Source organism: Aquarana catesbeiana, linkage group LG01, assembly GCF_042186555.1.
Source record: "Aquarana catesbeiana isolate 2022-GZ linkage group LG01, ASM4218655v1, whole genome shotgun sequence".
NCBI classification, from domain to species: Eukaryota; Metazoa; Chordata; class Amphibia; order Anura; family Ranidae; genus Aquarana; species Aquarana catesbeiana.
This window is the reverse complement of record NC_133324.1, coordinates 34,795,957-34,816,139: the sequence shown is the minus strand read 5'-3', so window position 1 is coordinate 34,816,139 and position 20,183 is coordinate 34,795,957. Positions and strand designations below refer to the sequence as shown.

Below are 20,183 nucleotides of genomic sequence, written 5' to 3'. Positions count from 1 at the left end.
TCTCCCCCGGGAGGAGTGTGGGGGTTTCGCCACCTTCCCATTCGTCTCCCACGGGGGTATCGCTACCTTCCCATCCATCTCCCGTGGGGGGGTGGCATTGGTTTGCCCGCAAATATTGAGCACCAGCAGCCACTGCATAGTTACATAGTTAGTCTTGCTGAAAAAAGACACAAGTCCATCTAGTCCAACCAATGAAGTGGAAAAATGAAAAATTACAATCCTATATACATAATCCTATACCCATTGTCGATCCAGAGGAAGGAAGGAAACTCCGACAAAGCATGTTCCAATTTGTTCCAACAGGGAAAAATAAATTCCTTCCTGATCCCCTGAGAGGCTCAGTCCTAAATACCTAACAACTGAAAATACAGATGTTTGACCAAAATCAATGAAGGCCCAGAGCAAATCTGTTTTGCAAATTTTCCACCAGTGGCAAAATAATTAGAGCAGTCATTTCTCACTTGAGTCGGTGAATTTGGAAGAAGTGTATTGAAGTAAATATATTTTTCCTTTGGAAGCTGCACAGATATGTCCAAACGGTTCACTACATTAGCAGAGCCAAGCAGGAGGTCTTCTTTAATGAGCGAGGAGAACTACCCTCTATTATTTATTTAAAAAAGATGATCTATTATGATCCTTCAGTGGAAAAATGTAAAGTCAAGACGGAGTACATCACAAACAGTCTGGCTATAGAAAAACTCAAGAGAGAAGATTTTACAGTAGGGGATGAATGGAAACAGGGCAAAGTAATTGTTCCTATGTTTCTGTATGATGTATTTTGGTTTCTCCTTCCAGATATTGATGTTCTGATAACAGAGAGATTGGGTTGTACACCACACAGCAAATAAAAGCAAAAAACATTCCAAGAGGCAAAAAAACCTCAAGCATGCAAGAGATTTGCAGACCTTCAAACACTGTAAAGCTCTATCTATGAGGTTCATAGGCCAGTTTCCTACATAGCACTGGAGGACTCCAGGTGGTGGTACATCTATGCCACCACCTGGTATAGATACTTGATGTGTACTGTTCACCTAAATACATATATACAGTACATACATATTAATCCAGTCTGCAGAAAATCATACAATTCATTTCTTGGCTCCTGAATTGCCTGATTCTCTGCAAATCAGCCGGGTCTAAATGATAAATGTTAAATTGTCCAAATCAGACAATCCCCCCGCTAGATCATTAATATCTGTGACTTCAAAATTAAAATAAAAATTAGGCACATAAACTGGTGTCAGTTAGTAGATCTACAACTACTGTATATATATATATTCAAGGACTCTGACGTCATCGCACACGCCTGACTCGCGCTCATGACCGGAGGCGATGGGCAGATAGGATACGATAAAGGCAATCAAACCTTAGTGTCGGGAAGACGCTAGAATCACATGAGTGGATCTGATATGATTTTAATAAAGTGCATTATTTTAAACTAGTTTAGGCTATGGGATGTTTCCTTCCTTCATACTCCCATGCCCTGTGGTATATGCTTGAGCGGACCTACTGGTGAGGAACAGTATCGGATATCTGGATGGTGGAGATTGAGTGTGGTGCAGAGCACATTTGCTGATATATAATCTGATCAGCCATTTCATCTGGTGGCACAGTTTGGTGTGGCTGGTGGAGGATTCTCCCTTGGTGACATTCAGAATAGACATGCGCGGTTTGCGTCATTGCAAATTAATATATATGGATTTTCGAATTACAAAATAATGAAAAAAAATTTGGACGAAATTCAAATCCAAATCGTTTTCAAATCATTTTCAAATACCTTTCAAATTTGAATAGTTTTCAAATTCTAATGCGAAAAAAAGTTTTCAAATTCAAATTGTTTTCCAACTTCAAAAGAAAATAGAATACAAAATAAAGGAATAGAATAGAAAAGAACATAACAGAAAATAAAAGAATGGAATATAATAGAGTAAAACAGAACAAAATAGAGTAGACAATAAAAGAACAGAATAGACTAGAATATAATAGCAACAGATAGAATAGAACAACATAGAAAGAATATAACCATCTTCTGAAAATTTCAAATAGAATACATTTGAATATTAATAGAAAAGAATAGAATAGAAAATAATAGAATAGAAAAAAAAAAGAATAGAATAGACTATAATAGAATACAAAAAAAATAACATTTAAAAAAAACAATAAAAAAGATTGGAAAGAATATAACCATTTCCCAAAATTCAAAAAGAATCAATTCAAATTTGAATAGACTAGAAAAGAATTGATTAGAATAGAATAGAAATCAACAGAATAGTATAGAAAAAAACAGAATAGAAAGAATGTAACTATCTTCCGAAATGTGAATTTCAAATAGAATAAGTTTGAATTTGAATATAAAAGAATAGAATAGAATAAAAAAAGAATAGAATAGAATACACAAATAAAAAAGAATATAATTTAAAAAGCAATAGAATAGATTAGAATAGAAATAATATAACCATTTTCTAAAATTCAAATAGAATCAATTCAAATTTGAATAGAATAGAAAATAATAGATTAGAATAGGAAGATGGTTATATTCATTATATTATGTTGTTTTTTTTTTTCTATACTAGTTTGTTATTTTCTATTCTATGCTACTCTATTCTTTTCTATTCAAATTTGAACTGATTCTTTTTGAGTTTTGGAAAATGGTTATATTATTTCTATTCTATTCTATCCCATTGGGGTTTTTTTTAATTATATTCTTTTCTATGTTATTCAAATTTCAGAAGATGGTTATAATCTTTGTATTATATTCTATTCTTTTTTTTATTCTATTCTATTTCATTCTATTATGTTCTATCCTATTTTGTTCTGTTTTACTCTATTATATTATATTATATTCTTTTATTTTCTGTTATATTATTTTCTATTCTACTATATATTTTTTCTGTTCTATTCCTTTATTTTCTAGTCTATTTTATTTTCTTTGGAAATTGGAAAACGTTTCAAATTCAAAAACTATTCGAAATTGATTCAAAAACTTTTCGAATCGATCCAAATTCGAAAAATTTTAATTGATTTGAAAACGAATAAAAGAAACAAGTTTCTGAAAACAAATTAAATGAATGAAACGAATGAATGAAATGAATGGAAACTAAACAAATGTTTTCGTTCGGCACATGTTTATTCAGAATTTCTGCTGGAGAGCTGAGGATCTTGCCTTTCAGACTTTTTTCTTCTTGTTCATTTTCATAGCACTCATGGACTTTGCTTTTGATGGGACATTTATATATTTGTATTTTTGAGCACAGTTGATTTTACTTTCAACAATCATTATTGTCATTTTTGCATATAGCGCGGTGCACTTTCTAAATGCCATTTTTGCACATAACAATTGTTTGTTTACAGCACATATTATATTGTATTTTCGTATAGCATTAGCACTTTGCTGTATGGTTCATACATCAATTATGCCGCGTACAGACGACCGGTTTTGCCGTCGGAATAAACTCCAAAGGTTTTTCCGACAGAACCCCGACCGTCCAGAACGCAGTGACGAACAACACGTACGACGGGACTAGAAAAAGGAAGTTCAATAGCCAGTAGCCAATAGCTTCTGTCTCGTACTTGCTTCAGAGCATGCGTCGTTTTTGGTCCGTCGGAACAGCATACAGACGAGCGGCTTTCCCGATAGGAATTGGTTCCGTCGGAAATATTTAGAACATGTTCTATTTCTAGTTTCGTCAGAATTTTCGGAAAAAAAAAGTCCGATGAGGCATACATACGATTGGAATATACAATGAAAAGCTTCCGTCTGACTTTTTCTGTCGGACATTCCGCTCGTGTGTATGCGGCTTAAGATAGCCACGTTGTACATTGAGTGAGACACGTTATTCTATCTATCACACATTAGTATGCTTTAATACTTATGTGTATAATAGAATTGTTTTATTTTCACTTATTTTAGTCACATTAGGGAATAAAGAGCAGCACCACTACTATTCCCTTTTTTAAATATATTTTGTAAGGGGTTCACTCCAAGTGTAGAACTTTAAGGACACCGCCACTCGCTGTTTCTTCTGTTTGCCCATTTTTATTAAAAGAAAGTTCAGCAAACATAGACAGGTTTCCCTCACAGGGGTTTTCAGCATTTCTTCTCCTTCAACATAAACAACATTAAGCCCTTTTCTGGCTTGTACTTGCAGCACTTGCCTTACACTCCAGGCCCTTGTCTGTGTCCTACAGATTGTTCAATGACCAACATAGTGCACACAGCTAAAAGCCTCTTTCTGCACTGGCTCTGATGTGGAGCCCTCCAGACTCCTGAGCCAGACCTTCTGTCTGCTGGGGTGGAGGGGTGGAGCCCAGAACCATGGTCATGTTGTTACTAAAAGCCCAGCACACACCTGACCAATTAGTATGCTGGCTGCTCTGAATACCTCCTTCTAGACCCTGGCAGGGCAACGCTCTGCCACAATTTCTAAATCCTAAACTTTACCTTCCTATTTAAAAAAAAGTTGCTCAAAACACTATTCATGCACTCATGCTCCCATGCTGCCCTCTTTGTCCTCCTCAGTTCTCCAGTGCTCATGCTCTTCCAAGTTGAATGGTGCCCAGTATCATTAAACCCACTTCCTGTGAGCCTAGGCTGTCATTGTGACAGACTCCGGACACCCTGTCAGGAATTTCCATCAAGAACAGAGTTGCCACCTCATCCCTTTAAACCTTAACACCTTTGAATTACACAGGTTCTGAGGCTAATTAAATGCAGATAAGGCACCAAGTGAGTTTAATTACTACCTTAATCAGCCACAGAACCTGTGTAATTAATATGTGTTCAGGTTTAAAGGGTGAGGTGGCAACCATAGTCAAGAAGCTGCTTCTTAAGTCCTGGAACATGAGACCAATGGATCTGGCTATAGAAACCCCAAGAACCAGACAACACCAGTCTAATGCTGCATACACACGATCGGACATTCTGACAACAAAATCCTGGATTTATTTCCGACGGATGTTGTCTCAAACTTGTCTTGCATACACACGGTCGCACAAATGTTTTCAGAAATTCCGATCGGCAAGAACGCGGTGACATACAATGCGTATGATGGGACTAGAAAAAGGAAGTTCAATAGCCAGTGCGGCTCCTCCGCTTGATTCCAAGCATGCGTGAAATTTTGTGCATCAAAATTGTGTACACATGATCAGAATTTCCAACAATGGATTTTGTTGTCGGAAAATTTGAGAACCAGCTCTCAAATTTTGTTTGTCGGAAATTCCGACAAAAAATGTCCGATGAAGCCTACACACGGTCGGAATTTCCGACAACAAGCCCACATCGAACATTTGTGTGTACGCGGCATTAGAGTGAACTAATATAAGAACTGCTTTATTTTAGAAACACACACTGAATTTATACAGAAAACCATCAGATAAGGGCTACTCCCATTATCTCAGACAATGGTCACCTTAGACAGTAGAGCTAATCCTATTATTATAACAATGACCACCTTAGACAGGCCGGCTCCCCCATAGGACTAACTTTAGTATAAAAGCCAAAAGCAATTAGTGACCAACTCTGTCTAGATAACTTAAAGCAGAACTGCAGGATTTTCAAAAAAATCACCATTAGTACAACCCCCTCACACGAAACACTCAACAGTTATCACATTTGTGCAATGTCTTACCAAGAAGAGAAATGTCTGATTGAATTTTCAGGAAGTCAGCTCTGTGATTCAAAAAACGCAGCCTGTGTTCTGGCAAGGAGGCGGTGTGAGAACAGTGATTGCATCATATCCTCTTCTCTCTCTCTGTAATCAGACTACATTTCCCATGAATCCTTGGGATTGGAGTGAATGTGGGAGGTACACCAGGCTTGTACATGTAAATATGAACTCACCCACTTCAACATAAATCACCCCCCCATTCTGCAGCCAGCAAGCCATACATAACACAAAGTATGAAAGGTTACAGCCTTATAAATACAAAGCATTTTAATATAAATGCATATTAATATAATATTAATTCAATGCATTTAATATGAATGCAAACCAGTGCAATGTGTCAGTGTCCACCAGTGCAGCTTATCAGGGACCACCAGTGCCGAATGTCAGGGACCACCAGTGCCACATGTCAGGGACCACCAGTGTCGAAAGTCAGGGACCACCAGAGCAAAATGTCAGTGACCACCAGTCCCGAATGTCAGGGACCACCAGTGCCACATGTCAGGGACCACCAGTACCGAATGTCAGGGACCACCAGTGCCGCATGTCAGGGACCACCAGTGCCGAATGTCAGGGACCACCAGTGCCGCATGTCAGGGACCACGAGTGCCGAATGTCATGAACCACCAGTGCTGAATGTCAGGGACCACCAGTGCCGCATGTCAGGGACCACCAGGGCCGAATGTCAGGGACCCCCAGTGCCGCATGTTAGGGACCACCAATGCCGCATGTCAGGGACCACCAGTGCCAAATGTCAGGGACCACCAGTGCCGCATGTCAGGGACCACCAGTGCCGCATGTCAGGGACCACCAGTGCCGCATATCAGGGACCACCAGTGCAGATTATCAGTGTCCATCAGTGCGGTGTCACCAGTGCAGATTATCACTGCCCATCAGTACAGAGTCATCAGTGCCTTACAGTGCCTATCAGTGTGGTGACACCATTGCAGATTATCAGTGCCCATCAGTGCGGTGACACCGGTGCCCATCAGTGCAGAGTCACCAGTGCCTTATCAGTACCCATCAGTCCAGAGTCACCAGTGCAGAGTATCAGTGCCCATCAGTGTGGAGTCACCAGTGCAGTTTATCAGTGCCCATCAGTGCGGAGTCACCAGTGCAGATTATCAGTGCCCATCAGTGCGGAGTAACCAGTGCAGATTATCAGTGCCCATTAGTGCGGTTTCACCAGTGCAGATTATCAGTGCCCATCAGTGCAGTGACACCAGTGCTCATCAGTGCGTAGTCACCAGTGTCTTATCAGTGCCCATCAGTGCAGTGACACCGGTGCCCATTAGTGCAGAGTCACCAGTGCCTTATCAGTACTCATCAGTGCAGAGTCACCAGTGCAGATTATCAGTGCCCATCAGTGCGGAGACACCAGTGCAGTTTATCAGTGCCCATCAGTGCGGTTTCTCCAGTGCAGATTATCAGTGCCCATCAGTGCAGAGTCACCAGTGCCTTATCAGTGCCCATCAGTGCAGTGACACCAGTGCCTATCAGTGCGGAGTCACCATTGCCTTATCAGTGCCCAACAGTGCGGTGTCACCAGTGCAGATTATCAGTGCCCATCAGTGCAGAGTCACCAGTGCAGATTATCAGTGCCCATCAGTGCGGAGACACCAGTGCAGTTTATCAGTGCCCATCAGTGCGGTTTCTCCAGTGCAGATTATCAGTGCCCATCAGTGCAGAGTCACCAGTGCCTTATCAGTGCCCATCAGTGCAGTGACACCAGTGCCTATCAGTGCGGAGTCACCATTGCCTTATCAGTGCCCAACAGTGCGGTGTCACCAGTGCAGATTATCAGTGCCCATCAGTGCAGAGTCACCAGTGTAGATTATCAGTGCCCATAAGTGCGGTGTTACCTGTTCAGTTTATCAGTGCCCATAAGTGCGGTGTTACCAATTCAGTTTATCAGTGCCCATAAGTGCGGTGTTACCAGTTCAGTTTATCAGTGCCCATAAGTGCGGTGTTACCTGTTCAGTTTATCAGTGCCCATAAGTGCGGTGTTACCAGTTCAGTTTATCAGTGCCCATCAGGGGTGGTGCTGGCAGGAAGGAGAGAGCAGAGCAGGAGGACACATCTCTATGGGTGGCACAGACCAGGGGCTGTGAGACCCCCTCCGCCCACTACCGCGAGCCAGATGGAAGTACAACTCCCTGCTCGCTTTCAGAGAACTACAAGGAGGCATGTCAGACTGCTGGCTGAGTTTACTGGAGGGATAGCAGCCAGCGGTCTTACAAACCTGAAATCACCAGGCAACAACAGTTTTTCTGCAAGTTCAGCAGGCTATTGCAGAAGAACTACAGAGTTTAGAAGAACATGGCTGACATAGTTGGTGAAGGTAGGAGATCAACAACGAGAACATGGAAAAAAAGGTTTTGCCTAGAGTTCTGCTTTAAGAAAACACTAAAACACATAGTTCTCCAGGGAATGGTTTTCCTGCAGCCCAAAGTCCGTGACAGTCATGGACACCACCAAGCTTCTAATTCACTCCCTGGTCATCTCTCGCCTAGACTACTGCAACTCCCTCCTCATTGGCTTACCTTTACATATACTATTCCTCCTTCAGTTCATCATGAATGCTGCTAAAAGACTCATCCACCTTACCAACCGCACTACAGGTACATTAAAAATTTGTATTTAGGGAACTGTATTTTCACTATACAAAATGTACTGTATACAGTGCCTCGAAAAAGTATTCATACTCCTTGAAATTTTCCACATTTTGTCACGTTACAACAAAAAAAGTAAATGTATTTTATTGGGATTTTATGTGATAGACCAACACAAAGTGGCACATAATTGTGAAGTGGACATGTGCATTCGTTTTCGCCCGAATGCATTTTCGTCCGAATTTCGGGTATTTTCGTTATCGTTTTAACAAATGATAACGAATGTGCAGAATCCGAAAACCAAAAGATCCGACATAAACAAATGCTTTATTTTCGTTTTCGTTGCGACAACAGTTCGATTCAACATGACGCTGACAATAGCGATCTGTGTCCATCGAACATGTGGTCGAATGTGCCTAACCTGAGCTCTATTAGTCCAAGATTATTCTACATAGAGAGAAAAGATTCGACATAGAGAGAAAAGATTCAACATTATAGAGACAATAGCAAAAAAGGTTGAATGTGCCTAACCTAACTCTATTAGTCCAAGATTATTCGACATAGAGAGAAAAGATTCAACATAAAGATTCGACGAAGCAGTCGCCGCGAACGGACATTTATGGTCAAATGCTCTGCCCATAGGCTATAGAGAATTATAGTAGAATTCTAATGTAGGTTGACTAGTAATAATAATTAATAAATATAATTATTACTAGTGTCATACAACATTAGAATTCTACTATAGCTTGTAGGCGGAACAATCAACCGGAAATGTACGATTGCGGGGTCATACAGTTTAGCTGCTCCGTCGAATCTTCTTAGATCATTGAACAGACACCATAAGCCTTCAATGACAGATTCGACCTTAATTGTATTGAATTTTCGGACGAATGCATTTTTTAACAAAACAAAATAAAAAAAAAACAATTTCAGGAGTAACTAAATAAATTTATTTTTACGGACGAAAACGAAATTCCGAAACAAAATATTTCAGTGTGCACATGTCTATTGTGAAGTGGAAGGAAAATGATAAATAGTTTTCAACATTTTTTACAAATAAATATGTGAAAAGTGTGGGGGCATTTGTGTGGTGCCCCCTGAGTCAATACTCTGTAGAACCGCCTTTCGCTGCAATTACAGCTGAAAATCTTTTTGGGGATGTCTCTACCAGCTTTGCACATCTAGAGTGGCATTTCTGCCCATTCTTCTTTGCAAAATATCTCAAGCTCTGTCAGATTGGATGGAGAGTGTCTGTGAACAGCAATTTTCAAGTCTTGCCACAGATTCTCAATTTGATTTAGGTCTGGACTGTGACTGGACAATTCTAACACATGAATATGCTTTGATCTAAACCATTCCATTGTAGCTCTGGCTGTATGTTTAGGGTCATGGAAGCTGAACCTTCACTCCAGTCTCAAGTATTTTGCAGACTCTAACAGGTTTTCATCTAAGATTTCCCTGTATTTGGCTCCGCAACTTTATCCCTGACCTGTCTGGTGTGTTCCTTGGCTTTTATGATGCTCTTTGTTCACTAAAAAACCTCTGAGGGCTCCACAGAACAGCTATATTTATTCTGAGATTATATTACACACAGGTGGACTCTATTTACTATTTGGGTGACCTCTGAAGGCAATTGGTTCCACTAGATTTTAGTTAGGGGTATCAGAGTAAAGGGGGCTGAATACAAATGCACGCCACACTTTTTCACATATTTATTTGTAAAAAAATATGAAAAACGCTTATCATTTTCTTTCCACTTCACAATTATGAGCCACTTTGTGTTGGTCTATCACAGTGATGGTGAACCTTGGCACCCCAGATGTTTTGGAACTTCATTTCCCATGATATTCAACTACACTGCAGAGTGAATGAGCATCATGGGAAATGTAGTTCCAAAACATCTGGGGTGCCAAGGTTCGCCATCACTGGTCTATCACATAAAATCCCAATAAAATACATTTATGTCACTGGTTGTAACATGACAAAATGTGGAAAATTTCAAGGGTTGTGAATACTTTTTTATTGCACTGTACTGTGTTATTTTGTGCATAGAAAATACAGTTATTTCCTCACACTTCCTGAAGGACTTGCCGGTTCCTGCCTAAAAATATTTTCCTTTCAGTTTCCCCAGGCTCGGTGCAATGATCCATGTCTTCCAGGATACAGGAAAGGCCCAACTGGAGGAATCCATGTTTGTTGCTATCGCTGTGTGGCATGTTTTGATGGGGAAATCTCCAATAAAACAGGTAATAACCCACACAGCCGCATCATTCATTTCCTAAAAATGACTTGAACTACAAGTACCATCAACCTTTGCAGCTGATGGCTTGTAGTTTTGAATGGGCTGCAAGGTCACTGATGAGCCTCGTAGTTTATTCACAAGCTCTACAACATGTAAACAGCCAGCCTGTATGCAGGTATGCGCTGAAAGTTATAGGGCTTGTCTGCAGGAGTCTGGCATTCCATCCCTGATCCACTGTTGTTGTTCCTCAAACCATGCTTAAACCATTTTTGCAGTGTGGCAGTGCACATTATCCTGCTGAAAGAGGCCACTGACTTCAGGAAATCCCATTTTCAGGAAGGGGTGTTCTTGGTCACCAACAAAGTTTAGGTACAGTAGTTGGCACAATTTAAATAATATCTACATGAATAGTCAGGACCCAAGGTTTCCCAGCAGAACATTGCCAAAAACTTCACACTGCCTCTGCCGGCTTGCCTTTTTGCTATACTGCATCCCCAAGTAAGTGATGTACACACACCCATCCACATGATCTAGAAAAAAAGGTGATTCATCAGACCAGGCCAACTTCTTCCATTGCTCTGTGCTCTAGTTCAGATGCTCACAAGCCCATTGTAGGCACATCAACTTCATGAACAATATGTTTACTTGATGTCTAATATATCCCACTGACTTTAAGATGCCATTGTAACCAGATAATCAATGTTATTCATGATACCTGTTAGTAGGATTGCACCAATATTGATACTAGTATCGGTATCAGTGCCGATACTGAGCATTTGCACAAGTTCTTGTACTTGTGCAAATGCTGTGATGCTTATTCTGATACCCGGGCGGCCTCACAGATGAACGGTGTGGCGATGGGGAAGTTTCCTTGTCAAAAGAAGTTTATTGAGTATACAATGTTATAAAGATACATAAAGTAAGTTTACAAAGATCTATAAAGTAAGCTCATTGTTTTACAGGAGGGTTTATATAGGTAAATATCATGAAATTTCAAATATTAAACATTGGGTTCACGTAAACCTAAATTAAAGATATATATCATTTCCTTAGTTACTTTTGTAGGTATTTAAATGATTTATACCTACTATACATATTGTTTACAAGTAGAGTGTATATAGGTCAAATAAATTCTGATAATGAGCTTTAATCGTAAGGTGGAGAAAAGGAAAGAGAAAGAAGAAAAAGGGTTGAAAGGTAGAGGTATGGTCCACAAGGTTGTCCCGCTCGTCAGTTTATTATTCTTTTTAGTTCTCTTTGAAGCCTTAGAATGGGTATCTCTGTAAGTCATTTAATCTGTTACCATGGCAACAGGACAGAGTCATTGAAGTTTGACAGGAACTGTTGTTTTATCCAAGGATGCCAAAGTTTTTCAAATTTTGGAATTTGATTTTGATCGATGGCTACCATCTTAGCATGGGACATTGTATTATTCATTCTGTGAATTGTTTCTGCTAGTACCAATGTAGGAGATTTCCATGCCTTGGCCACTGTGTGTTTTGCAGCCGTTATTAGTTGGATCATAAGTTTGAATTGAGAGAGTGTTAACCATTCCGGTTTTAGATTAAGTAAAGTTAAATATGGATCTGGTTGTATTATTTTTTAAAATATTTTAGATGCAATCACGAAGACTTCCTTCCAGAAGGTTTGGATTACTGGGCACGTCCACCATATGTGTAAATATGTGCCTATTTCTGGGCATCCTCGAAAACAAAGAGCTGAGGTATTAGGTGAATATTTTGCCACTCTAGCGGGTACAAGGTACCAGCGAGTTAGGACTTTATAATTTGTCTCCAGTGCTAAGATGTTGGGTGAAGATGACTTAGATGTGAGCCATATGTTAGACCAGTCCGTGTCTTCTAAAGTTCGTCCCAGGTCCTCCTCCCACCTCTGAACGTAAGAGGGTCTATTAAGATTTGGTACTCCATATAATTGATTATAAAGTGATGAAATTGTACCTTTAGCAAATGGATCTTTTGTACAGATTGATTCAAAAATGGATAATTGGGATAATGGTGTATCCCCCTTTAGGAATGGTGTATAGAAATTTTTGATTTGGAGATATCTAAATATCTCAGAGTTTGGTAGATCATATTTTTCTCTAAGCGATGGGAATGAAAGGAATGATTTAGATGCTATGAAGTCATTTAGTGTCTGAATGCCTGATGTTGTCCAAGCTTTAAAAGAATTTGGGTAGATCCATGCCGGATAAAAGGCCGGATTTCTGATAAAAGAAAGGAGAGGATTGTGTGGAGATTGTAACTGATATTTGGTTTTTAGTTTATCCCAGAGAGATAAGAAGTGTTTAGTTATGGGATTATGAATTTTAAAGCGGTCTTTAGGATCAAGCCATAATAAATTTGATATTAATAGAGGGTCATTTTCTGAAGCCTCTATAAATACCCATAATGGGATTTCCTGTTTTGCATGGTATTTGGACAGACTGGCCAAATGTGCCGCTCTGTAGTAGTTAGTAAAATTAGGGTATCCCAGGCCTCCTTTATTTTTGGGAAGATGTAGTGTGTGTATAGGTATACGTGGTTTAGAAGAGCCCCATATAAACGAAGTTGCTCTTTTTTGTACTATTCTCAAAAAATAGGAAGGAATTGGAATAGGGAGGACTCTGAATAGATAAAGCAATTTGGGTAGAATAGTCATTTTGATTGCATTAATCTTCCCCATCCAGGATAAAGGAAGTTGCGACCACTGTTTTATTAGATTTGTGATCTGTCTTAATACAGGAGGATAATTGGTTGAGAATAAGTCAGAATGAGAGGCTGTTAAATGAATTCCAAGATATGGGATTGATTTTTCTGCCCATGTGAATGGGAGTGCAGCCCTAGCCGGGATCAATTCCATGTTTGTGAGTGAAATATTAAGCACTAGGCATTTCTTAGGATTAATCATAAGGCCGGATAGGGCTGCAAATCCATCAAGAGCTGGTATTAGGTTAGGACCAGAGACCTGTGGTGATGATAGAAAAAGTAATATATCGTCTGCAAATATACATAATTTGTGTGTAATACCTCCTACTTCAATGCCAGTTATAGTTTGGTTTGTTCTGATATATTGGGCCATGGGTTCGAGTATAAGGGCAAATAATAAGGGAGATAATGGGCAACCCTGTCGGGTACCTCTTTCGATATTAAAGGCTTCAGATTTGTATCCAGCATATTTTATATAGGCTTTGGGTTTATTATATAATGCTTTGATCCATGTTAAAAAGTGGGGTCCAAAACCCCATTTTTGTAATGAATATTGCATATATTGCCAGGATACTGTGTCAAATGCCCTCTTAATATTGAGAGATAGAAAACATAAAGGGATTTTCCGTTTTTTAGCAATATGTGCCAATAACACTGCCCTGCGTATATTATCGCCTGCCTGTCTATTTGGCATGAAGCCTACTTGATCTCTATGTATTAATTTTCCTATAATGCTATTGAGGCGTTTTGCTATTATTTTTGCTAATAATTTAATATCGAGGTTTAACAGAGAGATAGGCCGATAATTCACACAGGAAGTATCATCAGAAAGGGGTTTTGGGATCATACAAACAATTGCCATTAGTGTTTCTTGCCGAAAAGAATGTCCATCTAGAAGTTTGTTAAAAGTTTCAGTGAGAATGGGAGAGAGTATTTCTGAGAATGTTTTATAGTATAAAGCCGAGTAGCCGTCTGGGCCTGGTCTTTTGTTAAGTTTTAGGTCTTTTATGGCGTTAGCAACTTCATCTATAGTTATAGGCTCATCCAAACTGCTTTTTTGATTCTGAGATAACTCAGGTAAGGTTATTTTTGAGAAGAAGGATTCAGCCTCTGTAGGATTAAATTTATTGTTTGTCTTGTATAAAGTTGCGAGATGTGAGTGAAATTTATGGACTATTTTAACTGGATTACAAGTGTAAACATTTTTTGATAATTTCAAACGTATTGGTTTGAAAGATTTGTTAGTTGAATTTAATGCCCGAGCCAAATATGTACCTGGTTTGTTTGTATTCATGTAGAAATTGTGTTTGGAGCGTTTGAGGGATTTATCAACTGACTCAGTGAGAAATAGATCGTATTCCAATCTAGATTTTTCCAGATGAGATTTTGTACTCTGAGATGGATTATCTTGAAATGATATGTAGGCTGCATTAAAATTGAGTTCTAGTTTTTTTGCTAGATTTTTGCATTCCCGTTTAAATAGTGCCATTTGTCTTTGTATTGTACCACGCAAGACAGGCTTATGAGCTTCCCACAGTGTTATTGGGGAGATGTCTGTTGTATTATTAATTGATATGTATTCCTTTAAAGCTTGTTCAATGGCCATCTGATGTAGTGGGTGTTTGAGCATTATGTCCGGTAAGTACCACGTTGGGTCATGCGCTTTTGGTATGGCTGAGGCTATAGTAGTGTATACTGCATTATGGTCAGACCACGGAATCGGAATTATATCTGATGCAATAATTTCTGGTATCATTCCTATTGTTAGAAAAATATGATCTATTCTGGTGAAGGTTTGATGAGGGTGCGAGAAATAAGTGAATTTCTTTTTCATTGGGTTACTTTCTCTCCATGAATCTACCAGATTGTATTTGGAAAGAAGTTGAGAAAAAGGTAATCTAGAGGTTATTTTGGATGGTGTAAAAGGTGATTTATCTAGAAATGGGAGTAGGACCTGGTTAGAATCCCCACACATTATCACTGTTCCTATTTTGTGTGTATTAATCACTTGTAATATATGTGAGAGGAATGGTGTAGGTTGTTTGTTAGGAGCGTAGTAGGAAATCACTGTGATTGCTGTATCCATTATATAACCCATGAGTATCAGGTATCTACCTTCTGGGTCTTTAATTTCTGATGATAAGGTGAATGGTGTGGATCGGTGAAATGCAATTAGAGTTCCCCTTTGCTTGGTACAGGCAGAAGCCGTGTAAATTTGTTGATAAAAAGGAGAAATATATTTTGGAGTAGAATCTTTGGTGAAGTGTGTTTCTTGGAGGCATACTATGTGAGCCTTCTTGTTATGGAAAGTACGGAAGGCTTTGGTCCTTTTTTGAGGGACATTTATTCCCTGAACATTCAGGGAAAGTATATTCAGTGGTGCCATGGCAACAGATCAAATAGTTTTGACTTACTTTTTGTTATGCAGAGCTGACTGCGCAGATCAACCTGTGTGGACTGAAGAGATGAATAGATAGAAAAGAAACCAGTGAATTCTGGAGTAAAGAGTAAACAAAAAACATGTGAGATTAGATGATACATTGTATAAATTATTTTTTGCAAGTAATCACAATTTACCCGTGAAAGAGAATAAATATCTCTCTCAGGGGAATAAGTGCCTTCGTCACACTCCCACATAATATGGTTGGGAGAATGAGGAGGGCTAATGGGGGTACACGGATCTTCCGCTTACAGGAGAGAAGTGCTATGTCAAAAGACATCAAATTGATGTTTCATTAGTTGGAGTGCAGAATATAGTTTTTGTTGAAATTATTTATTCCAGGGTGGTTGTATATGGTTAGTCTTGCCCTAGGCTAAATAATTCAGTTAGAAAGGTACTGTTAATAACTTTGGTATTGATGAAGATAGTTTGAATTATTTTGGGGTTTTAACCCTTTTAGAGTAAACAATTACATATTTTATTCATATGTAACTGTTTAGATATGTTAACTCATAAAATTGAGGTTGTATTGCTTCAGATTAGAATAAACAAAAACATAATTCTAGGAACTAGAGTTAGGTAATAATATATTTGTTTTAAGAAAAATAAAAAAAAAAAAAAAAAAAAAAGCTTCCATTACTTCTGGATTATTGAACATATTTTTCCTAAAAAGTAATAAATCTATTGTTATTACCTGATAATATATAACTGAACAAGAATTTCCTTATTTCACTTATATATTCTAAGGCTATATGAATCAGAAGTAATAAGAAATATAACTGGAATGTAACATGATCCCACACAGTGTGTGACTATCAGAATGCAGTTACATTCAGTTATAAATATAGGTTTTTTATAGAGAACCATCTCTTAGTATAATAAATGAAGAGATATCAGGAATTAGGATGTCAGTCCATTGAATCTTCTTGGTCCATGGATGATGTGGCATAACGGCCTCTTTTGTGAGAATGATGATTCCCATTTTGTTCTGGAATTTTCTGGGTGCTGCCTGAAGGTGAAGATGACGCCATTCTTCTGCGTGTGGGAGTGTTGCTGCTTGTGGGTTCTGTCAGATTTAATTTTAAAAGGGTTTGTTGTAGTTCATCTGCTGAACTGCTTCTGTAAATTGTACCTTGGTAGTTACATCTGACTGAAAAGGGGAAGCCCCATTGATACATAATGTTGTGGCGTTGCAGTTCCATTAGTTGGGGTTTCATGGATCATCTTTTAGTAATAGTAAGTTGGGATAGGTCAGCAAAAATTTGATAATTGTGTCCTTGAAAATTAAGTTCCTTTTTTTCTCTTGCAGCAATTAGTATTTGTTCTTTCGTTCTGTAATAATGAAATTTTGTGATTATATCACGTGGGGGTCCATCTTTCTTTTTGGCTGTGAGGGCTCTGTGTACTCTGTCCAGTTCTAAACGTTCAATAGGGATATCTGGCTTTAGTTCTTGTAATAGAGCAGTAATAGTAGATTGCAGGTCTGTCACAGTTTCAGGTATTCCCCTTATGCGCAAGTTTGAACGTCTGGCTCTATTTTCGTAATCTTCGAGCTTAGTTTGAAGTATTAAATTCTCTTTTTTTAATTGTTCCAATTCTGTTATATTTTCTTGGGTTGTAATTTCAATTTCATCCATTTTTATTTCTAAGGCTGCGGTGCGGTTTCCCAGCTCTCTTATTTCTTTGGTTAGGCTGTTTGTTATTTGGTCTGAGGTTTGTTTTAAAGCCTTATGAAGCATCTTTTCAAATTGTAATAATATTACTGGGGATACTGAGGAGGCTTGTGGAGAAGTTTGTGAGAGGATTTGTTCTGTATCTGACTCAAATGGAGAGTCTTGCTGTGACATTTTCTGTCTGTGAGAGCGCCCTGATGCTGTATCTTGTGAGGTGACTGGAGCTGCTTCAGCTGCAGTGAGTGCCTGTGAGCTCTTTGTGAGGTGATTTTTATTTCTGCCACGGTTTCCTCCCAGTACCATATTTCCTGCCCAAACTTTCACAGTTTGTTCCCTGGGGCAAAAAGGTTCAAATGGATACCTTTTGAGCCTGCAGGCTCCGCTTTGTCCTTCTCTTCTCTCCTCAGCGGTGTGGAGCTCTAACAATGCATGTCTGCTCCGCTAGGCTCCGCCTCCTGCCCCGCGATGGGGAAGTTTCAAGCACCGATCCCCCTGTATAGATTTCAATAAAGCACCTGACAGCCGCTTCTCCTCCTCTTCCTCCCGCAGCTTTCAGCTGCTTTATTAAAAGCTATACAGGGAGAATGGTTCTTGCAACTGCCCCCACCACCTCACCGATCACTGTCCCCTGTGTCCTCCTCTGGCTCCCTGGGTGCTTCGTGCCCTCCACCAGTTCCCCCGTGTCCTCCTCTGGTCCCCCCCTGTCCCAGATCTGTCAGGATAGAGAACAGAGGAAGGAGCCAGTAAATCTGTCATTTACCAGTACCTTCCTTTTCTGAATGAAGAGAGTCACCAATCAATGACTGTCCATTCATCTTCAGTGCAGCTGAGGCTGCATAGAAAGGGACTGTGGAATCTATGTCCTCAGTCCCTTTCTGTGTCTCAAATGGGAGATGTCAGGACTTAGTTTAGACCCCATCTCACCATAGCCACCCCCAACAGGCTGATAAAAAAAAAATAAAAAAAAGAAAGAATTGTAATAAATATTTACTAGCTAAATTGTAAAAAATAAAAATAAAAAATAACCCCCCCCCCCCAAAAAAAAAGCATTGTAAAACAAATTAAAAATATATAAATTGTAAAAAAAATAAAAAAAATAAATTGTAAAAAATAAAATAAAAATAAAAAAACTACTGACACAGTCCATGCCTCATCAGTGCCCATCAGTGCCACCTATAAGTGTCAGTAATCGGTATCTACAAGTACTTGAAAAAAGTATCAGTACTTGTACTCTGTCTTAAAAAAGTGGTATTGGTGCAACCCTACCTATCAGTGATCTAAGTCAGTGTTTCTCAACTCCAGTCCTCAAGGCGCCCCAACAGGTCATGTTTTCAGGCTTTCCATTATTTTGCACAGGTGATTTGATCAGTTTCCCTGCCTTAGTAATTACCACAGCCATTTCATCTGAGGGAAATCCTGAAAACATGACCTGCTGGGGTGCCTTGAGGACTGGAGTTGAGAAACACTGATCTAAATGATATGGCCGATCTGTGCATATCATATTATTACTTTTTAATCAGTTAATTATTGTGCAATTTCTAACATTCTTCTTCCACAGACAGTGAGATGTGCCACAAATGTCCTGATGACCAGTGGCCAGATGAGAGAAGCTGTATTCTCAAAGCATATGACTATCTCTCCTACGAGACAAATATCATAGCTCTAGCTTATTATGTTATATCTATATTATGTTCCGCTATAACTGTCTATATACTGACTTTATTTATTCTACTCCGGGACACTCCAATTGTGAAAGCCAATAACCGGAATGTGAGCTTCATCCTCCTGACCTCCATATTGCTGAGCTTCCTCTGTGTCTTCTTGTTCCTCGGACGTCCTGTGGATATAACTTGCATGCTGAGACAAATGTCATTTGGGATCTTATTCTCCATCGCTGTCTCTTCTATTCTGGCCAAGACTATCACAGTCTGCATTGCCTTCAAAGCCTCCAAACCCAGCAGCTACTGGAGGAAGTGGGTGGGAGAGAAAATTTCTAATTCTGTTGTCATAATCTGCTCCTCTGTCCAAGTTCTCATCTGTGTAATTTGGCTGTCAGTTTCTCCTCCCTACCAAGAGTATGACATGCACTCCTATCCTGGGAAGATTATCATTCAGTGTAATGAGGGTTCAGTTATCGGCTTCTACTCTATGTTGGGTTACACTGGGCTTCTGGTAGCTGTAAGTTTCATTATAGCTTTTTTAGCCAGGACATTACCAGACAGTTTTAATGAGGCCAAATACATCACCTTCAGCATGCTGGTGTTCTGTAGTGTCTGGATTGCCATGATTCCAGCCTATCTGAGTACCAGGGGGAAATACATGGTGGCTGTGGAGATATTTGCCATACTGGCCTCCAGTGCTGGATTGTTAGGCTGTATATTTTTTCCCAAATGTTACATTATTATCATTAAATCAGAGAGAAATTACCGAAAATATATTTTCGACAAAGTCAAAACATAACTTAATTTTTAATAATTATGTACATCAAGTTGCTTTTAGAACAAATGGACAATGGATAATCTGACCTACTATAGCCATTTCCAAATCAGCCCTAAAGTGCCTGATTCCTATGTCTTCGTAAAACAGGCTTAAATATATAGAGTACTTTATAAAAGTTTTAGGCAGGTGTGAAAAAATGCTGTGTATGACCACTCTTTGTCCTCCAAACAGCATCAATCCTTCTAGGTAGACTTGCACACAGTTTTTGAAGGAACTTCCTTATGTCTCTTTATGTAATCCCAGACAGACTTCATGATGTTAATATCAGGTCTCTGTGGGGACAAAACTATCACTTCCCGGGCTACTTGTTCTTCTTTACAGTGAAGATAGTCCTTAATGACATTGGCTG

General features: G+C 39.2%; 1 protein-coding gene across 1 annotated transcript; it reads left to right on the top strand.

The window, feature by feature from the left end:
• The first annotated feature begins 620 nt into the window (after positions 1-620).
• LOC141139772 (vomeronasal type-2 receptor 26-like) lies at positions 621-19,795 on the top strand. The gene is made up of 3 exons (XM_073626281.1): positions 621-773; positions 10,398-10,521; positions 18,894-19,795. Exons 1-3 carry the CDS (start codon positions 621-623, stop codon positions 19,793-19,795), a joined length of 1,179 nt encoding a protein of 392 aa, XP_073482382.1.
• Positions 19,796-20,183: the final 388 nt, after the last annotated feature.

Bases quoted from the DNA above. Each gene is read 5' to 3' on its own strand.
- LOC141139772 (XM_073626281.1), top strand. From the start codon at position 621: ATGATCTATTATGATCCTTCAGTGGAAAAATGTAAAGTCAAGACGGAG. The intron at 774-10,397 runs GTATTTTGGTTT...TTTTCCTTTCAG, and splicing joins TTCCTATGTTTCTGTATGAT to TTTCCCCAGGCTCGGTGCAA. The intron at 10,522-18,893 runs GTAATAACCCAC...CTTCTTCCACAG, and splicing joins GGAAATCTCCAATAAAACAG to ACAGTGAGATGTGCCACAAA.